The sequence below is a fragment of the Quercus robur genome, chromosome 2, assembly GCF_932294415.1.
Source record: "Quercus robur chromosome 2, dhQueRobu3.1, whole genome shotgun sequence".
NCBI classification, from domain to species: Eukaryota; Viridiplantae; Streptophyta; class Magnoliopsida; order Fagales; family Fagaceae; genus Quercus; species Quercus robur.
This window is the reverse complement of record NC_065535.1, coordinates 61,884,590-61,907,835: the sequence shown is the minus strand read 5'-3', so window position 1 is coordinate 61,907,835 and position 23,246 is coordinate 61,884,590. Positions and strand designations below refer to the sequence as shown.

The 23,246-nt window shown below is 36.6% G+C and overlaps 3 protein-coding genes and 1 non-coding gene across 4 annotated transcripts; 2 read left to right on the top strand and 2 right to left on the bottom strand.

Moving 5' to 3' along the window:
* Positions 1 to 297: 297 nt before the first annotated feature.
* Positions 298 to 2,499, top strand: LOC126701600 (uncharacterized). The gene is made up of 4 exons (XM_050399814.1): positions 298 to 617; positions 804 to 1,151; positions 1,206 to 1,894; positions 2,279 to 2,499. Exons 1-4 carry the CDS (start codon positions 298 to 300, stop codon positions 2,497 to 2,499), a joined length of 1,578 nt encoding a protein of 525 aa, XP_050255771.1.
* A 1,434-nt stretch (positions 2,500 to 3,933) lies between these two features.
* On the bottom strand, positions 3,934 to 4,971 carry LOC126701597 (actin cytoskeleton-regulatory complex protein pan1-like). The gene is made up of 2 exons (XM_050399802.1): positions 4,906 to 4,971; positions 3,934 to 4,812 (listed from the first exon to the last, which is right to left on the bottom strand). Exons 1-2 carry the CDS (start codon positions 4,969 to 4,971, stop codon positions 3,934 to 3,936), a joined length of 945 nt encoding a protein of 314 aa, XP_050255759.1.
* Positions 4,972 to 9,239: 4,268 nt separating this feature from the next.
* On the bottom strand, positions 9,240 to 9,313 carry TRNAI-AAU (transfer RNA isoleucine (anticodon AAU)). The gene has a single exon. It is a non-coding gene; the product is annotated as a tRNA-Ile (tRNA).
* Positions 9,314 to 9,390: 77 nt separating this feature from the next.
* On the top strand, positions 9,391 to 11,548 carry LOC126714383 (uncharacterized). The gene is made up of 2 exons (XM_050414516.1): positions 9,391 to 9,568; positions 11,084 to 11,548. The coding sequence occupies exons 1-2, from the start codon at positions 9,456 to 9,458 to the stop codon at positions 11,307 to 11,309; spliced, it is 339 nt and encodes a 112-aa protein (XP_050270473.1). The 5' UTR covers positions 9,391 to 9,455; the 3' UTR covers positions 11,310 to 11,548.
* Positions 11,549 to 23,246: the final 11,698 nt, after the last annotated feature.

Below are 23,246 nucleotides of genomic sequence, written 5' to 3'. Positions count from 1 at the left end.
GTGGTGGTAAAAAAGAAGACAGGAAAGTGGCGAGTGTGCGTGGACTTCACGGACCTCAATAAGGCTTGTCCCAAGGATCCATTTCCCATGCCGAAGATAGACCAGTTGGTGGATGCAACCGTGGGTCATCCTAGGATGAGTTTCTTGGATGCCTTCCAAGGATATCACCAAATACCGCTGGCCGCAGACGATCAGGAAAAGACTGCTTTTGTCACCCCTATTGGGAACTACCATTACAAAGTGATGCTCTACGGTTTGAAAAACGCCGGATCTACCTACCAACGGATGATGACTAAAATGTTTGAACCACAACTTGGTAGAAGTATTGAAGTTTACATCGATGACATGGTTGTGAAGAGTAAAGTGGTGTCCGAGCATGGGGAAGATCTCACGAATATCTTCGGGATACTGAGAAAACATAAGTTACGCTTGAATGCTTCGAAGTGCTCCTTTGGTGTAGGCTCCGGGAAGTTCTTAGGGTACATGGTGACTCATAGAGGAATTAAAGTGAACCCAGATCAGATTAAGACCATTAACGATTTACAAGCACCTCGGAATCCAAAAAAAGTGCAGAAACTAACTAGAATGATTGCTGCTTTGAACCGGTTTATCTCCAGGTCAGTCAAGAAGTGTCGCCCCTTTTTCCGTCTATTGCATAAGTGGCAAGGATTTGAATGAACCGAGGAGTGTGCTGTTGTGTTCCAACAGTTGAAAGAATACCTGTCCAAGCCACCTATCATGTCTAGTCCTGAGGTGGATGAGGTATTGTTTACTTATCTGGCAATTGCCCTTCATGCAATTAGTTTTGTCTTAATACGAGAGAACAGTGGCATCCAAAGGCCAGTTTACTATGTAAGCAAGTCCCTTCATGAGGCCGAGGTGAGATACTTGTCATTGGAAAAGGCCATCTTGGCGGTGGTCCATGCAACATGCAAACTTCCGCATTACTTTCAGGCCCATACTGTGGTTATCTTGACTCAGCTACCTCTCAAGTCCATACTAAGAAGTACAGACTACACCGGAAGAATTGCTAAATGGAGCACAATTCTAGGTGCTTTCGATATCAAGTACATGCCTCGCACCTCTATGAAAGGCCAAGTCCTTGCCGATCTGGTGACTGAGTTCGCCGAGTGCCCAGAAGAAGTTAATATGTAGCAAGACAACATGGATGAAAAATCGGTTGGTCTAATATCCACATAAGGCAGATCCTCTTGGAGGGTGTATGTGGATGGGGCAGCAAACCAACGGGGAGCAGGATTGGGATTAGTTTTGATATCCCCCGAAGAGGTCATCATCGAGAAGTCCTTGAGGTTAGGATTCTCGGCTACTAACAACGAAGCGGAATACGAAGCTTTGTTAATGGGAATGAGTATGGTCCAGAAAATTGGCAGAAAGATAGTAGAATTATTCTCGGATTCGAGATTGGTAGTCGGCCAAGTGAAAGGAGAGCTGGAGGCCTGGGATCCAAGAATGCAGGGGTATTTGAGCCAAGTTAGGCGTATGCAAACGAAGTTTGAGTCTTTCGACTTATCGCATATTCCCCGAGGTGAAAATACTCACGCCGACTCCTTGGCAACCCTTGCCACCTCCTCGATACGGAATTTTCCTCGGTTGATCATCGTTGAAGACTTGCATACCCCCACCTTACCAGAAAAGGACGTTTGCCAAGTCTATCAAACCAATCTAGCGCCGAGCTGGATGGATCCCATATTGAAATTCCTTGAAAGTGACATCTTGCCCGAAGAGAAAGTAGAAGCTGAGAAAATACGGAGGAAAGCTCCTTGGTACTGGTTATCTGAGAACAAAAAGTTATACAAACGATCCTTCTCTAGGCCGTACATGCTCTGTGTACCTCCTAAGACGTCAGAGTCAATCCTAGAAGAGCTGCATGAAGGTATTTGTGGAAGTCATACAGGGGGAAGGTCTCTACCACACCAAGCCGTCACACAAGGATATTAGTGGCCAAATATGCAGAAGGAAGCGCAGGAGTATGTTAGAAAATGTGACCAGTGCCAAAGATTCACTCCAAATATCCACCAACCAGGAGGAATTCTTAACCCTTTCTCCAGCCCTTGGCCTTTTGCTCAATGGGGGCTGGACATTGTCGGCCCTTTTCCTAAAGCCCTAGGAAACAAAAAGTATCTGTTAGTCGGCACAGATTACTTCACTAAATGGGTCGAAGCTAAACCCTTGGCCAACATCAGAGACATAGATGTTAAGAAGTTTATTTGGAGGAATATTGTCACGCGATTTGGAACTCCACACACTCTTGTCTCAGATAATGGACTTCAATTTGATAGCAATGCCTTTAGGCAATACTGTTCGAACTTGGGTATAAGAAACAGATATTCTACTCCGGCTTATCCTCAAGGGAATAGGCAAGCTGAAGCTGTTAACAAAGTAATAATCAATGGGCTTAAGAAGAGGCTGGATGATGCAAAAGGAAAATGGGTAGAAGAATTACCACATGTTCTCTGGACATATCGAACAATGCCCTGATGTTCAACAGGGGAGACTCCCTTTTCCATGACCTACGGAGCCGAGGCCGTCATCCCCCTCGAAACTAGATTCCCAACGTTAAGGACCAGTACATTTTCCTCGGACAATAATGATGCGATGTTGGAGAAAAGTTTAGACTTGATCGAAGAGCGAAGGGAGAGTGTGATGGTCCAATTGGCTTACTACCAGCATAAACTCAAGCAAGGCTATGATAGTAATGTGAAGCTGAGGCCGTTAGCCGTAGGAGATCTGGTGCTAAGGAAAGTTCTGGGAACCACCAAGAATCCAAATTGGGGAAAATTGGGGCCTAATTGGGAAGGGCCTTATCGGATTACTTCAGTAGCCGGAATAGGAGCCTATTATCTAGAAGACCTAGATGAAAAAGATGTATTTCATCCTTGGAATGTAAATAATCTCAAAAGGTATTATTATGAATAAAAGTAGTTCAATTTGAGTTTTTCTTTTAGTTTATGTTAACCATGCGTCCTGTGTTCCTACACCTTATGATATGTATTGAAGTGTTGAACAGAAACTGAGTTATGTCAGGTCCTCAGATCACAAACTTAGTGGAAATTAACACCCTATGATGTGTACTGAAGTGTTGAATAGAAACTCAGTTATGTCAGGTCCTCGGATCACAAACTTAGTGGAAATTAACACTCTATGATATGTACTGAAGTGTTGAACAGAAACTAAGTTATGTCAGGTCCTCGAATCACAAACTTAGTGGAAATTAACACCCTATGATATGTACTGAAGTGTTGAACAGAAACTAAGTTATGTCAAGTCCTCAGATTACAAACTTAGTGGAAATTAACACCCTATGATACGTACTGAAGTGTTAAACAGAAACTAAGTTATGTCAGGTCCTTGGATCACAAACTTAGTGGAAATTAACACCCTACGAGATGTGTTGAAGTGTTAAACAAAAACTAGGTTATGTCAGGTCCTCAGATCGCATACTTAGTGGAAATTAACATCTTGTAACATGTGCTAAAGTGTTAAATAGAAACTAAGTTATGTCAGGTCCTCGGATCACAAACTTAGTGGAAATTAATGCCCTACAATATCTACTGAAGTCTTAAATAGGGATCTATGAATATCATTTAATGTACGATCGAAGTACTGAAAACCCAACTTCATTCAACCTTTGAACTTTCCATAAAATTTCAACTGGCTAGAACGAATATGTATGTATCTAAAGTGTCTCCTTGAGACTTCAAAGTGTTAATGCTTATCACCCATTTTTAGTCGCCCATTAGTGATATTTATGAGCAATACTTCCCTATGTAAATAAAAGATAGTCAAAATGAATCCTTCCAAATTATAATAACGCAATGAACAAGTACAAAAACGACATAAAGCAACGATAGCAGAAAGCAAATAAACATAAGAACCCGAGCAAAATTTCTAATCAAATTACAAAAACAAGTCCTATTTTTTCAATTTAATTTGGATCTTTGGAGCTTGGCTGGCTGGTTTGTCTGCCTCCACGGTGGTGACTTCCCTTTTACCTTTAGTAGCTCCCTCAGCTGGCAAGACTGTGGAGGCCAAATCCTGTTGAAAACCTAGGGAGGCCACCCCTGTCTCAGAAGCAGCTGCAGTCTTGTCCGAGGAAGCTTCTAGAGGGGCAGTATCCTCTTTAGCTAGGTCTGGCTGGCCAGGAGGGGGAAGACTTGGAGGCAAAACCTCCTCATTGGGATTAACGGTTGAGGGAATGGTTTCAGCTTGAGGGGTTGGAGTATCTGAGGGGCGGATCGCTTCAGGATAAAATACATTCTCTGGCCTCCTCAACTTGGACGAAGCCTCAACCCCAACTCGATTAAGGGCCTCATCCCAAGTTTTGGCACAGTAGATGCGGCACACCGCAGGAACCTTGGCTCTCAAAGCCTCCTCAGTCTCAACTATACTGACCTTATAGCCTTTCTGCTTAGCTTCATTCATTGCCCGTTCGGCCTCAGTTTTTGCTTTCTCGGCTTCCTCCCTGGACTTTTCAGCTTGCTCCCTCAGCTTTTGGGTTTCCTCCGAGTGCTTCCTAAGAGCTAGAACTTGTTCCTGAGCATTCTTCAGTTCGGCATTCGCCTCACGCAAACGGTTCCCCTGGTCCTTGGCCTGCTTTTGATAGCCTTCCAAGGCCGACTCGGCGCTCTTGCAAGCTTGCTCCTCAGCAAATAACTTTTTCTTCGCATCGGCCAAGTCCTGCTCAGATTTGGACAAAGTCTGTAAAGCCGTTGCCAGTTTCTTCCTTTCATCATCTAGTTGATTGAAGCAGATATTGAACATCTCATCCAGCTTGAAAGTATTTTGGATAATCTGTAGGAAAGAGGTTAACACTATAGTCAGTAAAAAATACATATTGGTGAGTAATGATCGCAAAAAGAAAAAAGAAAAGAGTCAGCTTCTTACCATGCCCAAGTATCTTTTATTGTCGAGGATGAGTTCATTCATCCTCACATTCTTTATTTTGGCCATATTTTTTGGGAGCAATAAGGCCTCCTCTATGGCTAAGGCTATGTGACACCCTATGCCGCCGTTGAAGTCCCTTATAGATGCATCATCTCACAGGGGCTCCCTGCCGTGCATAGGTGCTGGCAACCATGCTTGTGGCTCAGAAAATTGGGAATCAGACCTCTCCTGGCCTTGCGGAGCTTGGTGTCTGGTTTTTTGCTGCTTTACAGCTCGTTGGGCGTCCTCTTCACGAGTAGAACGAGACTTGCCAACGTCTACCACCTCCTTGCCCTTCTGCTCCATGCGCCTTTTTAACTCGGCAGCATCAGGACGGGCTGGTTGGGGAGGTTGATGAGAAGGCTGGTGAGGAGCAGGAGGAGGAGACCTAGTGGGAAGAGATGGAGTCTAGGATTGTGTTGATTTTGCCGGTGCACTCTTCCCGGGCTAACCTTCCATCAACTCCAGCAAGCTTCTTTGGGGCTTCCTTTGTATCCCCATCTCGTCAAGATCTTCTCTGGAGTGTATGGATTGATCAAAAATCCCAAAGTCGTTCGAGGAGTCAGAGAGTTCTACAACTTCTTCCTCTCCTTCTTCCTCTTCCTCTCTCTCTTCTACTTCCTCTTCTCTGAGGGTAAGCTGGGATGAAGAGGCTCCTGCCGAGATGTTGGCAACGAAAAGAGGCTCGGTACGGGATGTATATTGGGGAAGTGGAATACCTTCTGGAACAATGAACCCTTTGTAGACAACACTGATACGGTGAAGCCGAGGATCGTGGGCTCTGATCACGCACTTCGGCGCCTGGAAAGCAAACGATAGGGGAGTATAGTCGAGGATTAAATGTGCTGCACGAAATTGGCCGTCAGTTTCGTTCACGTATATCTCGGCTTTCAATACCTTGTCCAAGCTCACCTTATTGACTAACTTAATGTTGGGCTTTGTGTAACGTCTATCTGCAAAACCATTGAATTGAAGCGAAGCGTTGTTAGAGATAGGAATACCAAGACAAAAAAAAAAAAAAAAAAAAAAAAGTATGTGTAAACCAAACGTTATAAATCTATGACTACACTCCCACCTGGTACTCCTTCCACCGTGGGGCATGGTAGACCATCGTGCCATTCCCCAAAGAAGATAAGGAAATCCTCATTTAGATTCTTGTTCGATGTGGGAAGGCACTGAATTAGCCTTACCTCGGGATATCTCGACTTAAGATAATACCCTTGCCCGGTCAAGTGATGGAGATTGTACACCCAATTCACGTCATGGTGGGTCAGTTTTAGGTCCATCCTCTCGTTCAAAGCATCTATACTTCCCAAGACCCTAAACATATTCGAGGCACATTGGGTAGGGGATAACCTAAAGTAACTAAGGTAGCTCCTAGTAATACTACCCATGGGGATGGTCATCCCGCCTTCTATGAAGGCAATCATGGGAATAACTACTTCCCTTGTTTGTCTAGCGTCGACCCATTCCCCTTGGGCTGCGTACCTCATACCCACCGTGGAAGGAATCCTATACTTAGAGCGAAAATTTCTGATACCTTCCTCGGACTCAACTAGACATCGAAATGGACTCTTCTTTTTCCCCATTTTTCTAAAGGATTTAGTAGAGAAATTAACGAGTTTAAGATAAAAGTGGTAAAGATTTTGAGGAGACTTACAGGTTTTAAAGAGGGACCTCAGACAAGATGTAATTATTTGTAGACGCCAGGAAAATGACGAAAAAGGAGAAAGGCAGGTTCAGTGTATGAGCTCTGGAACTGTGTGGTCACCGAAGGTAAGAAAGATAATTGATTTGAGAACGCCTTTATAGTCGTGTAGAAATTGTGAGCGGTAAAATTCCCGCTCGCGAAACAAGATAGGCCCTCTACCATTCGATTTACATCTCACCATCGAATATGGGAGACAAGGGCGTCACCAAAATTTAATGCTGCCAAGATCGGGATGCTGAAGCGTCAGAAGCATGCCCCAAAGCATGAGTGGGTATGGGCTTATGACGTCAAAATCCATCTTTTCTCCCGAAGAGTCGAAAAGCAAGATTTTGAGGGGCTATTGTGGGGCCCGGACAGTCACTAAAATTATTAAAGTCAAATTAATTGGGCCTGTGGCCCATCCGAGGATGCAAATCTGTCCAAGAAGGCCCATATCAGATTGTAGGGGTAACCAAACGAAAGGAGGAGTGAATATCACGAAAGGTAAGTTCAATATTCGTCCGAGGACAAAATCCTTCTCGGAAGTATGAGTCCGAGGACGATTAGAACGCCATCTTATTACGAACATACTTCGGAGCTACGTTACCACTAAAGGTGGGATAAGGGACCAAGGGTAAGAAAGAGAAGGCAAACAAATATCTATAATAACAGCTACCTCTGCATTAATTGCCCCTCAACCAACTCTTTGACCGCATTAATGTGGAGGTGATGCCTGAACAGTGATGAAGCAGCCTTATAGCTGCTAGTAGGAGGTTCCAGAAGGTGTTAGATGGGACAGAAAGAGATCCCCTGAACCCAACCTACACGTGTGTGGTGAAGATGGTATGAAGAGGGCAGTATATAACATGAAAGAAAAGCATGCAGAAAAAGATCGGAACATAGAAAAAACATAAACAACACTCAAGAAAAAAAGCTTAGAAACCAAAGAACTGTACTTGTTTCAAAGAAAAACAGATTATTATATCGGTTCTAATCCATCTATAAACGTGAGGTTGAATCTTTTTACCTTTAAAAGTTAATCTAGTTCTTGAACACCCACGCTCTACAAATTTTATTGTTTGGGCCTTTAACGTACGAACCCAAGACCAGTTTGGGATCATTACAAATTGAGTCCTTACAGATACACAATTATGATTAGAGTACAATTGGTATGTTACAAAATAATTATTTTTTATTTAGGTATTATCATTTTATATTTGATAGTTATTTTAATAATAAAATTTATTCCTTTTGTATTATAATAATAATTTATTTATTTATTGTTTATCAAACAAAATATATATTCTATAAATTTATGATAAAACCGTGCAATGCCCGGGTCTTTATCTAGTAAGACATAAATCTTTTAAAATTGACATAAATAACCACAACAAATATGAATTAAAATATCTTAAAAGTCATTACCAAAAAAATTAATTTTGTTCATTTCAAACAAAAATTAATTTAAAAGAAATGACATGTTATTGTTGTATGCTTTGAGAAAGAGACACAATTCATCGTTGCATGCATCCTCCAATTTGAGGATCTAACTTTTATAATATACTAGCTTGTAACCCAATGCATATGCATGGATACACTTAAATATATACAATAAAATGCATAATATAATTCTTATATATATAATTTAAATATTATTGATAGTCATTTTTATATTTTGTTAACTCTTTAAAAAATTTTGTAAGGATATTATTAGGTATAAAATGTATATTGTCCATGTTTAAAAATAAAAAAAAAAAAAATTTATTATGAAGCACTTTTTTTTTTTTTTTTTTTTTTTTTTTACGATTCATTTATACTAAATTCTTTGGTTTTTATACTTAATAACTTACTTGGATGAATATTTATGATGTGGTCTCACATTTTATTCCAAAATTAAGAAATAAAACTCTTTAAAAATAAATAATTTAGGACACATGACGCAAAATTAGAATTCTAATTTGGAATTCTAATTTAAGTTTCTTTCAATTTCACCTATTATTATATATATAGATTATTGATTGATTGATTACACTTGTACCAAGAGTCTTATAATTCAATTTGTATATCTTAATGATTTGATTCCAACAAAAATGTTTAGGGTTTAAATCTCATTTCCTCGAACTTAAGTCTTAATTTAATTGATTAAAAAAAATATTCAGCTATTGTATCCAAAGTCCACGGGGAAAGTGTGATTTAAAAAAAAAATAATAATAATTTTAAGGAAAAACAATTATTGTAGAGACTTGCATGAAACACAAAACCAAATTAATTGGACCCATGTTGGCCTTGCCCTCTTTTTAAGTGAGTCCATATAATTGGGAAAAGTGTCCATATAATTCGACAAAGTAAATAAATAAGCCCATATAATTGGGAATCCAAAAAGTTGTATTAATCCATATAGGACTGGCCCACTTTTTACTTTTTAGGTGAGCCGTTTATTAATAAAACAATGAAAGCTCGTAAAATAAGCCTAAGCCCAAAAATAAAAAATCTAAAAAGTCAAAAAAAACCCATAAAAAACAATAAAAGCCCATATAAGCCCGTAAAAAAAGCCCAAGCTCAAATAATCAAAAAGCCCATGCCGGTTTAAGAAAAAATCAAAAAATGGCCCATGCAGGTCTCGAACCTGCGACCTTCGCGTTATTAGCACGACGCTCTAACCAGCTGAGCTAATAGGCCCGTTTGTTTAAAACGTTGAATACTCTTTATAAATACTTTTCAAACGTTAGAAGTTTTGATAAGGTTATACTCTACCATAGCGAAGTGGTTGTGTATCAGAGGAGAGCAGTGGAGGGTGGAGCGGTGAGAGTGAGTGAAGGAGATGGAGAATATAACAGCTAGTGAATTGGCTGGATTTGGAGTTGGAACTCTTCTGTTATGTGCCTCCATTGCTGCCCCAAGAATTGATGCTTTCATCTCTGCCTCCCAGCGCAGGTCTTTGTCTCTGTCTTACTTTCCAAATTTCTATTCTGAGTCTCTGACCCATCCCATTTTTTGTGTAAATTCTGACTTGGTATGCAAAATTTTGTATCTGGGGTTCTGTTAAAATTTGTCTTTCTTATTATTTGATAAGTTGTAAACCTCTAATTGGACTCAAAATCAAAGCTTTAACTTGCTTGAACTATGTTGGTTGATATGTTTAGAACCTTATCTTCTCTTGAAAATCAAAAGCAAATATGTTGGTTGTTTATTTGCTTTGCCTGCTCTTGTCCTTCAGAATTGTGTCTCATCTTCATTGGTCTTTGTTGCACAAGAACTAACCATGTTGGACAACTTTCCTTAATTCATCTGAAATACAACTTGATTTTAAGGGACAACTCAATCTCTTATGTCATTGGCCTTTGTTATTAGTAATCTTAAACATTTGGTTTTATGACCTCATTTGCTTTTGTTTTCTACTATAGCACTCATTACAAAGACACTGTCGGATATGCCATTGTTGCATGCATTCAAGTAGAGCAGGAAAGGATCCCCTTCAATTGAATCCTCCAATTCCCTCTCCATTCTTAGCCGAATGTGTGACACGTGGAATTCTTTTGATTTTTAAACGCCACATGTCTTACATAAAAAAAATTGGAGGGAATTAGAAGATTCAATGGGAGGGGATTTTATCACGAAACTAGAATTTGGGTCTTCCCCAACTTGAACGGTTGTTGTGAGTTTTGTTTTGTGAAAGCTTGAAGTGACTTCTTTTAGCTTTAGTCCTCCACTTTGTGTTCATTTTGGTTGGCTCTCTTGTTTGATGATTTACATCTTTGCAAGAATTTGTTCTTCAGCTTGGAAACTTGGTGGTTTTTTTTTTGGAATTGACACTTGATACTTTTTGCTTGGCTGCTTGATTCCCTAAATTTGAACAAAGAATTTGTATGCAGTTCAATAATTATGTAGACAATTAGTGTAGTTTTTTAAGAACACTTCAAAGAATGTTGCTAATCGCTTGCCAATTAGTGTAGTGAGATTTAAACTGTGATTTTCTTTGGCCACTAGCCCATGTAAATGTTTATTTATAGATATTAATGTTCAAGGAACTACTTCACCGTCAGTATTCAAGGTAATTCTGCTTTTATGGTAGATTTTTTGTATTTCTTTGTCTTGTTCAGAATTTCATGAGTGATATATGCTACCTATAAGTGGGATTTATATATGCTACCAGTACTACTGTTAATAGGTTTAAGGTTTATAATTTCATCCTTGCCTTTTACGGTAGTCATTACCAGTGAGAGGTCTAGTATAAACCCAACAATTGCATCTTGTTTTGACTTTAGAAGAGAGCAGCATTACTTAATAGCTAGTTTCCTAGCAAAAGTTTGAAACTATTTTTAGAGACTGATAACACTGATATTGTAAGCATATTTTCCAGTGGTTTATAAATTCGTATGTGATTAGATATATGTCAACATTCTAATAGTTTTTATGTTTGTGCTGTATTTTTTACCTTCAAATATTCAGCACTTTGGGTATGTGCAAGAGATGTGGCAATCTGAGGATGATAGCATGCTCAAAATGTAAAGGAACTGGTATACTTAAAGGTGGACCATTTGGTCTTAACCTTGGTGATGACTTGTATCAATCAGTAGAAGGTGGTGGATCAAAGGTGCCATCCATTGCCTGCACAAAATGTCAAGCTAGGGGCCATTTCTGCTGCCCTGATTGCTCTGACACTTCATCGGTTTGATCCTCTTCAGTTCAAGTGGAAGGGTTTTTCTTTTGAAGTTGTGCTCTCTTCCAAAATTCATCCAAATCAAGCTTCCTCTTTTAACATTCACGTACCAAGAACTTTGCAGATATGTAATAGCAATTCACATTTTATAATCAGTGCAAAATATAATATATATCTTGGAATAGCAATATATGTACTCTAAATCCTGGCTTTTATGATTTCTGCCAAAATGCATTGTTCCCTATTCATATCCATTACAGAGAACTGGATAACTTTGCTGCTAGGTTCATCATTGTGATGTTAATCTCCATAATGTTGCGGCAACTGCAAACCTATGAACTCTTACCCAGCACGCCAACTTGGGCTATTTGATTGTCAAACAATATCCATTTCAGGGCAGTTTCTTAGATAGGCTAGTGAATAAGTAAAATCTCACAACTTTGGTCCAATAGTGCAAAGTACTTGTCTTTGTTAGGTTGGGAGTGTTCATTTTATGGTATGAAACTTTTCTGAATAAAAATCCTCTATACTTTTAGCGTTCCATTTTATCCATTTTATGCACCACTGATCAAAGTATGTCACGTCCCTTTTTTTCTTATAAAGTGACCAAAATTTAAAATAGAGTGGAATATAAAGTGAAAAATTAAGAGTAGGTGACACCCCCATTTTGTTCCTGCTAAGTGCTAACATCCAAAGTCCCTTGTCTCAATGATGAAGAAGGCCTAATCTCTACCAAAATTATTAGCACCATATGTTAAACACAATGGTTTATTTCTCAAGACCCAAACTCATTTAAAACTCATTCAATAACTACATAACCAAAGCAACATATGTTGCCTTTAAGTCAACATACGCCAACTTGGGCTATTTGATTGTCAAACAATATCCATTTCAGGGCAGTATCTTAGATGGGCTAGCGAATAAGTAAAATCTCACAACTTTGGTCCAATAGTGCTAGTGCTAGTACTTGTCTCGCTAGGTCGGAAGGGTTCATTTTATGGTATGAAACTTTTCTGAATAAAAATCCTCTATACCTTTAGTATTCCATTTTATTATTTTATGCTCCACCGATCAAAGTTTGTTACAAGTCTCTTTTATTTTCCTTATAAATTGACCAAAATTTAAAATGGAGTAAAATATAAAGTGGAAAATTAAGAGTAGGTGTAGACACTCCATTTTGTACCTGCTAAGTGCTAACAACCAAATAGTCCCTAGTCTCAATGATGAAGAAGGCCTAATCTCTACCAAAATTATTAGCACTATATGTTAAACACAATGGTTTATTTCTCAAGACCCAAACTCATTCAATAACTTCACAACCAAAGCAACAAATGTTGCTTTTAGGTCGGCATACGCCAGCTTGAAAGTGGTGTACGCCACTTAGTGAGTGTTTAGAGTGCACTGAAATTTCAGCATGTCTGCATTTGGCGTTTTATTCAGTGGATCTCGTGCACTGTTCATGAGACCCGTGTAAGGTTGAATTTATTCAACCATCTAATTGGCTTTATTCCGTGCCAAATTTGCTTGTAATTCAGCATTTAGTAACCCTGTATTTAGGTGGGATTGTTGTAAGGGTAGTGAGTGAGATAGAGTGAAGATTGCTCAAGAGTGTGCAAGAAAACAGAGTGTCGCGGCTGGGACTCGCGGGTGGACTCGCGGCTGCAAGTCGCCAGAAGCTGCACACATGCCAAGCATGCTGGAAGATGAACAGTCATGCTAGCTGGAGCACTACAGGACAAAACAGGACAACTGGCCATACGGTTAACTCGCGACTGGATCTCGCGACTTGGTCAAGCCGCGAGCCACCCCTGTTTTGGAAAAAAACCTGACGTTTCACATTCCTCTTCACTCCAGTATAAATACCCTTTTAACCCACGATTGAAAGAGAGCTTCCAGAGAGAATTTTGAGAGAGAAACCCTAAAGAAAAACAAGATTGTTTCACACACAATCCCTACCTTAGAGTCTCATCAAATTCCCTCACTCTCTTCCTCTCCATTGTTAAATCCTTGAGAGGCATTATACCAAACCTGGTTCTCACCATTATCATCTCTGTGAGACAGTCGTTTGGAGTTCTGGGAAGCAGTTAGGAAGGAGCCAATCTTCATTGGTTGATGCTACGGTGTAGTAGCGGAATCCGGGAAGCTAGAAAAGAAAAAGGTTCGGCGCAACCTCGTTGGAGCAAGAAGCTTGGAGGGCTTAGGTGCATTGGGTAGATTAGGCTTGGAGGGTATATTGCTGTCCTTGTATCCCAACTGTATTTTCTAGTGGATTGATTACCGCTTGGAGGGCGGCGGAGAGGTTTTTCGCCGAGGTCTTCGGTTTCCTCTTCGATAACACATCGGGTGTTATCTCTGTGTTTGCATCTTCCTTCCTCTCTATCTCTGCATTTACATTATCTGCTGTGGTCTATTTTGTTATGGCTTAGATAGTTGTTTAACCAATTTCATATTATAGCATATGTTAAGTTTCCGCACACTTGTTTGACATATTACTTGTGTTGGTTAAGTTGGTTTTTGGGGGTCTAAACGTTCAAAAGTGTTTTTGTACACGTTTTTGAACTTTCAACCCGTAAGTACGAAATTCAACAAATTTTGCTTTAAAACTAGGTCCCACGGCACTATTTACACATTTAAAAATTATTTTGCTACAATGTTTTTTGTAATAAGTTTTCAGTTTTCAACTTTCAGCAATAAGTGGTCTCCAAACAGACCCTTAGAAACAAAAATCCTAAAATCACTAATATGGCAGATGATCCGGTGCAAATTCACCAGAACGCCTATCAACCTCTCTGACCCTCCAAAAACCCTAGAGAAATCTATACCACTTTGAACTCCCATACTTACTAACACTTTCTCCTTTTTGTTTTAGCCTTTTAGAGTAGTGGAGTCTCAGAAAAGTGATAGGAATGAAGCTTTTGAAAGCTAGAGTATTTCCTCAATTATTCTCTGGAATTGTAAAACAAGTCTCCCACCCATGAGATTTCAACTATGATCACTATATCTCTCGTAAATCTTGTCCCCTTAAAGTTTTTGATACCTTCGACTTTTTCTAGGTTCCATGCACGCAGTCCATTAACGTAGAGACCCTTAATAAAAATGATTGGGGTTCAAGCCAAGGTGCTCACAGTGGTATGGACGATTTTGATTCAACTTTGGTAGTGCATGCACTCTTTTATTTATCAGGAGCTAAAGTGATTTGCTTGGTGGGGTTCAAATGATAACATACAGTGGTAATGATATCATTTGTCGTGTCTCATATCTGTTGTTCGAATCCAGGAACAGCTTGATGTATTTGGGGACCTAAGGTGAAAACTAATTATTTTGTTTTAGATGCAAAATTATTATTAATTAACATGAACCACATAGAATTTTTTCTTTTAAAAAAAAAAGTTTATAGATACAAAAAAATTGACAAAACTTTTCACACTTGTTAATATGGTAGATTGATAGTAGTAAGTAAAGGAGCAATGTTAGTAGTGGACCTAGGTGAGAACTAGTAAAAGTTTGCTAACTCAACTATTGTGAAAAAAATTATGAATTTTTTTGTGTATTGCTCTTTTTTCTTTTTTTGAGAAATGCAACATTCACAATATTTTTCATAACAAATTTTAAGTGTTAAGTTGCTTCTTGTTTTCTATTTGAACCCGCCACTATAATTATCTTTTTGTCATCAATAATAGGATGTAACAACCTACTATTTAGCACTTATTGTAAAAGTGTTATGAAAAATATTGTGAATATAGAATTTCTCTCTCTCTTTTGCTTGTTTTTCATTTGATAAAAAATTATTATTTTATTTATTAGTTATAAATAACACTATTGGTTAAAATTTAAGAGCCTTTTTTTACTTGGAGCCTTAGGCGACTATATCAATTGCTTATACTTATAGCATATAGACGGCACCCTCACCTACTATATTCTTTATTAAAAAAGAAGACTTGCTTGGTCATATGGAGTTCGGATTTGAGTAGTTGTTTATTATCTTGTGTCCATGATTATGAGCAAATTGGGATTGTGTTTTTAATCATGCTACAAACACAATAAATTTCACTTTTTTGCACAATATTTAAGTTGATAAATTGTGATTAATTCAACATCTGCCCTATATTGTTTTGTGTCCATGATTATTAGCGAATTGAGACTCTGTTTTCAATAATGCTACATACACGACAAACTTCACAACATCTGAATTGACAAATTATAATTAGTCCAATATCACTTTTACACACGAGATTGTCACTGAATCATTGTTGTTAGACACCACCAGTCACAATCTGTTACTTCAGTAACATAGTGAAGACCACAATTCTGCAGACAAATCAACATCACTATGAATCAAAAAAAGCCGAAAGTTTCGAGGTTATTAGTTGCTGGCCCATGTTGGTAAGAATTACATGTGGTGTGTTGGCTAAGAAACTTTTTTTTTTTTTTTTTTTTGATGAATGGCTAAGAAACTTTACAACATATGGTGGTGGAGGAAGAATGGAGAACACAAGTCCGACAAAGCAAAAAAGAAAGCAACATAAAATGTACTTATGCAAACTCGTACGGCAAACGACATTCTAAAGCTATCCATTATTATAGTATCTTTTTTTTTTTTTTTTTTGAGTTGATTATTATAGTATCTTGAGGATATATAAAAAGAGATACTAATATCCACTATAAGATATGAAAAATTGCAGAAAAAACAGAGCATATGATATTAAATTTCTACGAATAAAACTTAGATATAGCTTTTCTAAGTGTTGTAATTTAGGTTTTTCAATTAATTTCAAACATTTTATGACCACTGATCAATGAAACATAGAGACCTAAAAAAACTGTTTCTAAAATGTTACAAATAAAAACTATACTTAAATTTTAGGGTAAAATGCAAATTATACCTTTAAGTTTGGTTGAAGTTCATTTTTAGTCCTCGAACTTTACTTTCACTCTATTGAGTCTTCTAAATTTCAAATTTATTCAATTCAGGTATTTTGTCCAACTCCGTTAAAAAATGTCATTAAGTATGCAATTAACTAATGAAAAATTATTTTTTTTTAAAATATTTATCACATAAAAAATCTATAAAATATTTTTATTAATTTTATAGATATTTTTCATGTGAAAATAATTTTTTTAATGGAAAATTTTTAACAAAATTGGAAAAAAAACTTGAATTGAATAAATTAAAAACTTAGATGACTCATTTAAAAAAAAAAAGTAAAATTAAAAGGTTGAAATGAATTTCAGCCCAATTTAAATGGTACAATTTGCATTTTAACCTAAATTTTATTTAATTTGTATTAAATTATATTTAGTAAACTAGATGGATAACATTATTCTTTACAAAAAAAAAAAAAAAACACAAAGGATAACATTATTAAACGACAATTTCTCTCTTGTTTCCTCTCATCTTTAAGAAGATTAAAAATAATAGTGTGGGAGGGAAGAATCGAAACACAGCATAAACCGGTCCGAGGATGGGCAAAGGACTATTCATGCACCAATCTAGACCTGACACATGGACTAAGCTTTGAGGACGGGAAACGACTGGAACCACCATCCGAGGAGCCTGAGGAACGAATGCACCTCGGGAATGCCACAGTTGGCCAACTGCACCAAAAAGTAAGGCACCATGGAAGACATCAAAGACGTGCAAGCAAAGAAGAGAGGAAATATTTGGGGAATGTAGCTATCACCTCTACATTCAATGCACTGCACCAACTAAACTAACTGCATTTATGAAGAAAAGACACTTAAACAATAGTTTCACAACTCACAACACTCTCTCCCACCTCTAAAAGGGTCTTGATGGGACAAGCAACCCAATTTCTACCCTGATACGTATAGGTAGAAGGCTCAGATGCATTAGGTGAGACTATATAAAGGAAAGGAACCCCTCTAGGAAAGAGGTTGAAAGAATAGAACATAAACAAAAGGGAGAGAGTATCAACTTGTAGAAAGATTGGAGCAAATAAGATATGAACATTGCATCCTCAGACAAGCCTGAGGAAGAATTTATCTATGTTCTATGTTCCTTTTCATCATATTAAAGATCATGACTTGATTGATTTCATATTGGGACCATACAGTGCATTGTAGTTGACTTAGAAAACCCACTCTCTGACAAATTAATTGTGTTAGGCCAGAAATATCTAGTACCACTATTCCAAGTGGGTATGGGGCATTTTTGAGCTCTTACAAATAGATTCATATAAAAAATAATCATATTTACTTTATTCCTTTCTTCCACTTTTTACTTAATAAAAAAAGAGAAAATATTTATCTTTCATTTTCTATACATTATTTTATATCGGCTCATTTTCTCACGCAACCAAAGGCTCTTACGAAAAAACGGTATATATGCAATTAAAACTTGTTCCAGGCAGTAACCTACCCACACTTTCGATTCTCTCAGCATACGTGAGCTTTAAGAAATGTACTTATTATGCATATAGAATTTTAACCTTCTAGGATGAGATTTTTTTTTTTTTTTTTTTTTCCTGATTTATTTGAAGGATCTTCAACAAACGAATCATTCCCCTGTTGAAAACCTTCAGAATTGTGAAAAGCGAACTCATAATTTTCACAATTATAACAAAAATTGATATTAGAATATTACAAATTTTACTATATAATTCTTATGAATAAATATGTTACCAATCAAAAAATAAATAAATAATTATTTATTATCTTGTTAAATTGGCAACAATTACACTTATTATCATATCAATTTGTAAGTTTTTTTTTTTTTTTTTTGGTATTCATAAAAATGATTGTGTCACCAATCACCAAAAAAAAAAAAAAATCATTTATTATTTTGTTAAATCATCATCAATCACATTTATTATCATATCACTATATCTGTATGGTAAATTTTTTGTATTAAAATTTGTAATAGCTTAAACATTTTTCATAAATAAAAATTAGTACTTTTTTTTTCTTTTATTAATATTAGGAATGTCACAAATTTTACTACTTATTACAAATGATGTTTCATAATTTATAACAAGTTTTTTTTTTCCTTATAATAATTCAATAGTTGGTGAAGGGGATTTGAATTCAGAATATTTATGTTTGATTTGGATACACCAATAAATATCAATCCAACTGCAAGAACTTGGCACCAATCTTTATGTTGAATTTCTAGCTTCTTTTTTTTCTTTTCTTTTTTTTAATTATTATAAAGTTGGAAGCGTAAGCAAATGTCATTTCCAATGCGCGTCTGGATTGGACTTGAATTTACTGAATTACGTAGGGAGCATTTAAGTGTTGCCATGGCCATGTTTGACTAATGCTCACCAACATGATAATTATGTTCGGGTTGATTCGGTATACATGTGCCGGGCAGTGGAGCACAGTCATAAATAAATGCTCTTTTTTATCCCACGATGTTGACCTATTGCATGGATATCCTGTGAGATCATTGATACACTAACTGAATTTTTATTACTACCCCCCCCCCCCCCCCCCCTACTTCTTGCTTTATTAATGCTTTTTGGTGTGCAAACTAATTTACTCTTGTATGATCATTATTATGTGGAGAAAAAGAAGAAAAAAAAAAAGTTTTAAAAAATCAATCTCATGAATTTTCCTTTCACACATTTCAATCTAGAAAATCTTTACGCTATTTTCTATTGCTAAAGAGATTCTTGTTTTAAATTAAGAGATCAGCCAAAAATTTTGTAATTTAATTGGTTGGTACTTCTTAGTTTTTCTAGTAAATACATCTAGAACTCAAATTCCACCACCTAATTAACGAATTGTTAAAAAGAAAATAATGCATAGAGAGATCAAGTAATAATGATATCCATCTTATAAAGATCAACCAAAAATTTTGTAACTTAGTTGATACTTCTTGATATTTTTAATAAAGATATTTAGAGTTTAAATTCCACCCCTCAACTATCGAATTATCAATTTCTAAAAATAAAATTATAAAAAATAAAAAAATAAAAAAGATAAAGAGATAAGTAATAATAATATTCATCTTGAAAACTTGATAGATATTGTTCATTTGGAAAGTTTGACAAGACAAATACTTGGAAGAGAATACACGATGGTTTATGCTCCAATTAGTGGAATTTCAAGATTTATGTGGTCTACCTTGAATTTTAGGAATAAGGGTTTCCTAGCTAATGCATTTGAGGCATTGGATTTTTGTAGATGCCTGATCCCCCAACCTTTTTATTTACGCTCGTTGACATTGTCATCCACGGGTACTTTTCAAAAAGTTTAAGGGGGGAGAAAAGTAATTGCTTTTAAGTTTATTTGTACTACACAAAATGAATGAAAGCGATGGGAAATGTATATAGTGGAGGATATGTGCTTAGATCAACGGGAAAAGGGAGTGGGTTTGATTTTGTTAGGTTCTAAATGTTTAGAACAATTGGTAAATCGTGAACACAAACTTGTCTAGATATAGATCTTAGAGTTTATAGGTATTATTAGACAATGCTCAAGGTTATTCAAGTCAAGATTCAAGAACATACAAGCTGCAGGAAGAAGATTTCATAATCTGTCTGGTTCGATCGATCGAAAGACAGGCTCGATCGATCGAAAGTCGTATCTGCAGAATTTTAATTGAGCCCAAACAGCAGTTCAAGCCCATTTAGGATTAGGGTTTCTAATCTACTTCTCCCAGTATATAAAGGAAACTCTAAGCACATTTTTATGAGGCTTTTCAGAGAGAAAAGAGTGTGCCTCTTTTGTATTTAGGGTTTTGTTCCTAAAAAGCTCTCTTATGTCTTCTACCGGTATTATTCCTTGAAGAATCTCAAGATCTGGTTTTGTAGAAATTGCTGCCTTCTCTTGTCATCAAAGGTGCTGATGATCTAAACCTTTAAGGGTGGTCTTGGAGTCACAAACAGGAGAGTTTGTATTGCTAAACCTTTGAGTGGGATCTCAAAGTCACGAACGGGGGTGTTTGTGTTTTGCAAAGGCCAAAGAAAGAAGGAGTCCGTGGATTTAGAGCTTGCACGTGGTCGTGTCAGTAAGTTCTACTGGTGGGTAACAATAAGAAGTCGAGCGTGGGGGCTTGTAAGTCTTATTGTATGAATTTCGATTCTTTCTAGTGGATTTGCTTTTTACCTTAAGGATAGTTAGGTTAAATTCTCCCTAAGTTTTTTATTGGTTTGGTTTTCCTGGGTTATCATATCGTTGTGTTTTTATTTTCCGCTGCAATACATTGATATGATATATTTGTGTTAATCTAGATTTGTTAATTTGACTAAGTAATCACTTGGCTAATTACCTAGGTTAATCTGATTGTGGTTTTAAGGGGTCTAAAAACTAACAGATTTTCTTCCAAATTATTCTAAGTTCTGATCCAAAAGTTATCCATGATCCTAATGTTATATTTCGTTGGGATGAAAAAAATGAGAGAATGAAAAGAAAGAGAAAAATGTGATTTTCCATTGTTTGATTAAAGTGAAAATATATGGAGAGAAAAGAACATCAAGATGGATGGAGTTTTCTATCTAGGCCCAATTTTTTTTTAGGTAGAAAATATGAAAGAAGATGGTATTGAGGAAAATAAAAGTAAAAAATTATCTTTACTTTTCCATCCTTAGAGCATTCACAATGGTGGTGCTAAAAAATTTAGTTTTTAGCACCTCAAAAAAACTATTTTATCTATTTTACCACCCTATTTTACAATACACCTAACATCAAAAGTTCTATTTATTTTACCCCTTCATTTAAATATTCTTTCTTTATTATTATTTTTAATTCTTACTTTATTCTTTGTCTCTTTATCTCTCTTCCTCTCTGTCTCTCTCTCTTCTATGAAGAAAGAACAACCACCCACAACCCACCGCCAACACAACCAACCACTACAACCCATGGACATAAACTCACCCTCCCAAAAAAAAAAAAAAAATTTCATATCAAGCACACCAAAAAACCACCACAAATCTAATTATATAAAAATAAAATAAAATAAAAACCCAACTACCACACCCACAACAAGCCACCACAAACACTCATAGCCCACTGCAATTCTGATTTTTTTTTAATTTAAAAATAAAAATAAATAAATAAATAAAACCCATCACAAATTGCCACAACCGATCATTAATACTGTCATCCCATTAATGGTCCGTTTGGATTGAGGGAGAGGAAGGGAGAGTAGAGTAGATTTAGCACAAAATTAGTTTATTTTTAGCCAACTCTACTCTACTCCCCTCCACTCCCCCTCCTTCCTCCCTCCATCCAAACAAGCCATAAAATCTAAACCCAAAGAAATCGATGGATCTTCAGTCTGACCCAAATGGAAGCCAAAATCCCTCCTCTTGAAGCTTCGGTTTTGAGATGAGAATAGAGAGGAGATAGAGCAAAAAGGTAGAGGGAAAAAAGAGAAGACTGAAAGGGGTTGTGATTTTAGAGTTTCAAGCTTTGGGTTCAATGGTTTCACTGATTCAGTCAAGAGGAGGGGAGAAGAGGGTTGGGCAAGAGAAAAAAGAGAAAGAGAGAAAGCAAAAAAGGGAGGAGAGAGAGAGAGAGAGAGATTGTTTAATGAGAAAAAGTCACCCATCAAATAAACAATAGTTTTTTTTATCCCTTTGAAGCTACATTGAGCTCTTAATTAAAGATAGCAATTTACTTTTCACATATTGAAAAAAAATTTAGATATACCACCACTATTGTAGCATGCTTTTTCGTATTTGAGGTATTAAAATTGCATTTTAGCAATTTTAGCATCACCACTGTAAGTGCTCTTATACTTATAATAATAAGGGTATAATAGCAATTTATTTTCTATCCTCTCATTTTTTTTTTTATCTCTATATCAAAAACGCATGGTGGAAAATACAAATAATTTTTATCCTCCTACAATCTCTCTCTCTCTCTCTCTGGTCCAATGAGTGTGCATGCGCGTGTGTGATTGCATGCATGCAAGTGAAACTGATGTCTTTTGGGGCCCGAACTTTGGGTGTTTAATATAGTTAAAACTCTTGGAACAAATAATGATTGCTTAATTGTTATGGTCCTCTATAACTATTGCTTGGGGTATTTTTAACTTGATGATTAATTGATTTTTTAGTTAAAACTATATTGGGAATATTATAAAACATAATGTTGAGCGTAAGTGTTTTGAACTTTTGGATATTGGACATATGATTGTCTCGATACCCGCGTATATTATTTTATATATGTGTGTTTTGAGTGTTTTTTCTTTTCTTCTCTTTTAAAAGTGTTTACTGAGTTTTTACTTAGAAGCATTAATTGGTTTTTTTAGATAGAAGAATATTTAATATAAGATGGATTTCCCAACTTGTTTATAGAGTAGTTATGTTTGTACTTGCTCTTCTAGATTATTTTTTTGACAAACAAATTAAGAGCATTGCTATTCTAGATTTTATTTTAACTAGAAAGCCACATTTTCAATCATGAATAATATCAAAACTAGGGTTTGAAACAATTTTTTTTTTTTTTTTTAATGAATGCTTTGATTTTGTACATTGAAAGAGAAATTATTGCAAAATTTAGTATAGAATCATTTATATACTTATAGACTTGTCACATATTCATACATATGCATTTACCAAAAAAAATATGTATATATTTATTGTAAGGACGCGATTTGTAACGACCCGTAACAGTGTTGGGTTCGCACGTAAAAAGGCCCAAACAATATCATTTGTAGAGCGTGGGTTTGAAAGGCTAGGTTTCAGTCACCAGACGGTGGGTTTCTCGTGGTGTTCATACATGATTAAATCGTTTTCGCCTTAGGAGTCTTTCTCCTGGAGGCGAGCTGGGAGGCTCTGGTTTTTGGCCATTTTTCCCAGCCTCCTCTTGGTGCACTAACTTTTACATTATATAGTCCTTCTAGGTTGATCTTAGCCCTCCACTTGTTGGTCAGGCAGGTGCTTACTTCTATACCCGTCCCATCAGCTGTCCCATCTTACTTTCTGTTAGTTGCGATGATCGAAGTTACACCGTCCAAGCGTCTTTTCTCATTAACATGAT

Coding starts and splice junctions, on each gene's coding strand:
- LOC126701600 (XM_050399814.1), top strand. CDS start 298: ATGTTTGAACCACAACTTGGTAGAAGTATTGAAGTTTACATCGATGAC. Junction 1,152..1,205: donor TGCCCAGAAGAAGTTAATAT/GTAGCAAGACAA, acceptor CACATAAGGCAG/ATCCTCTTGGAGGGTGTATG. Junction 1,895..2,278: donor CCTAGAAGAGCTGCATGAAG/GTATTTGTGGAA, acceptor CTCTTGTCTCAG/ATAATGGACTTCAATTTGAT.
- LOC126701597 (XM_050399802.1), bottom strand. CDS start 4,971: ATGGCCAAAATAAAGAATGTGAGGATGAATGAACTCATCCTCGACAAT. Junction 4,813..4,905: donor ATAAAAGATACTTGGGCATG/GTAAGAAGCTGA, acceptor TCTTTCCTACAG/ATTATCCAAAATACTTTCAA.
- LOC126714383 (XM_050414516.1), top strand. CDS start 9,456: ATGGAGAATATAACAGCTAGTGAATTGGCTGGATTTGGAGTTGGAACT. Junction 9,569..11,083: donor ATCTCTGCCTCCCAGCGCAG/GTCTTTGTCTCT, acceptor TCAAATATTCAG/CACTTTGGGTATGTGCAAGA.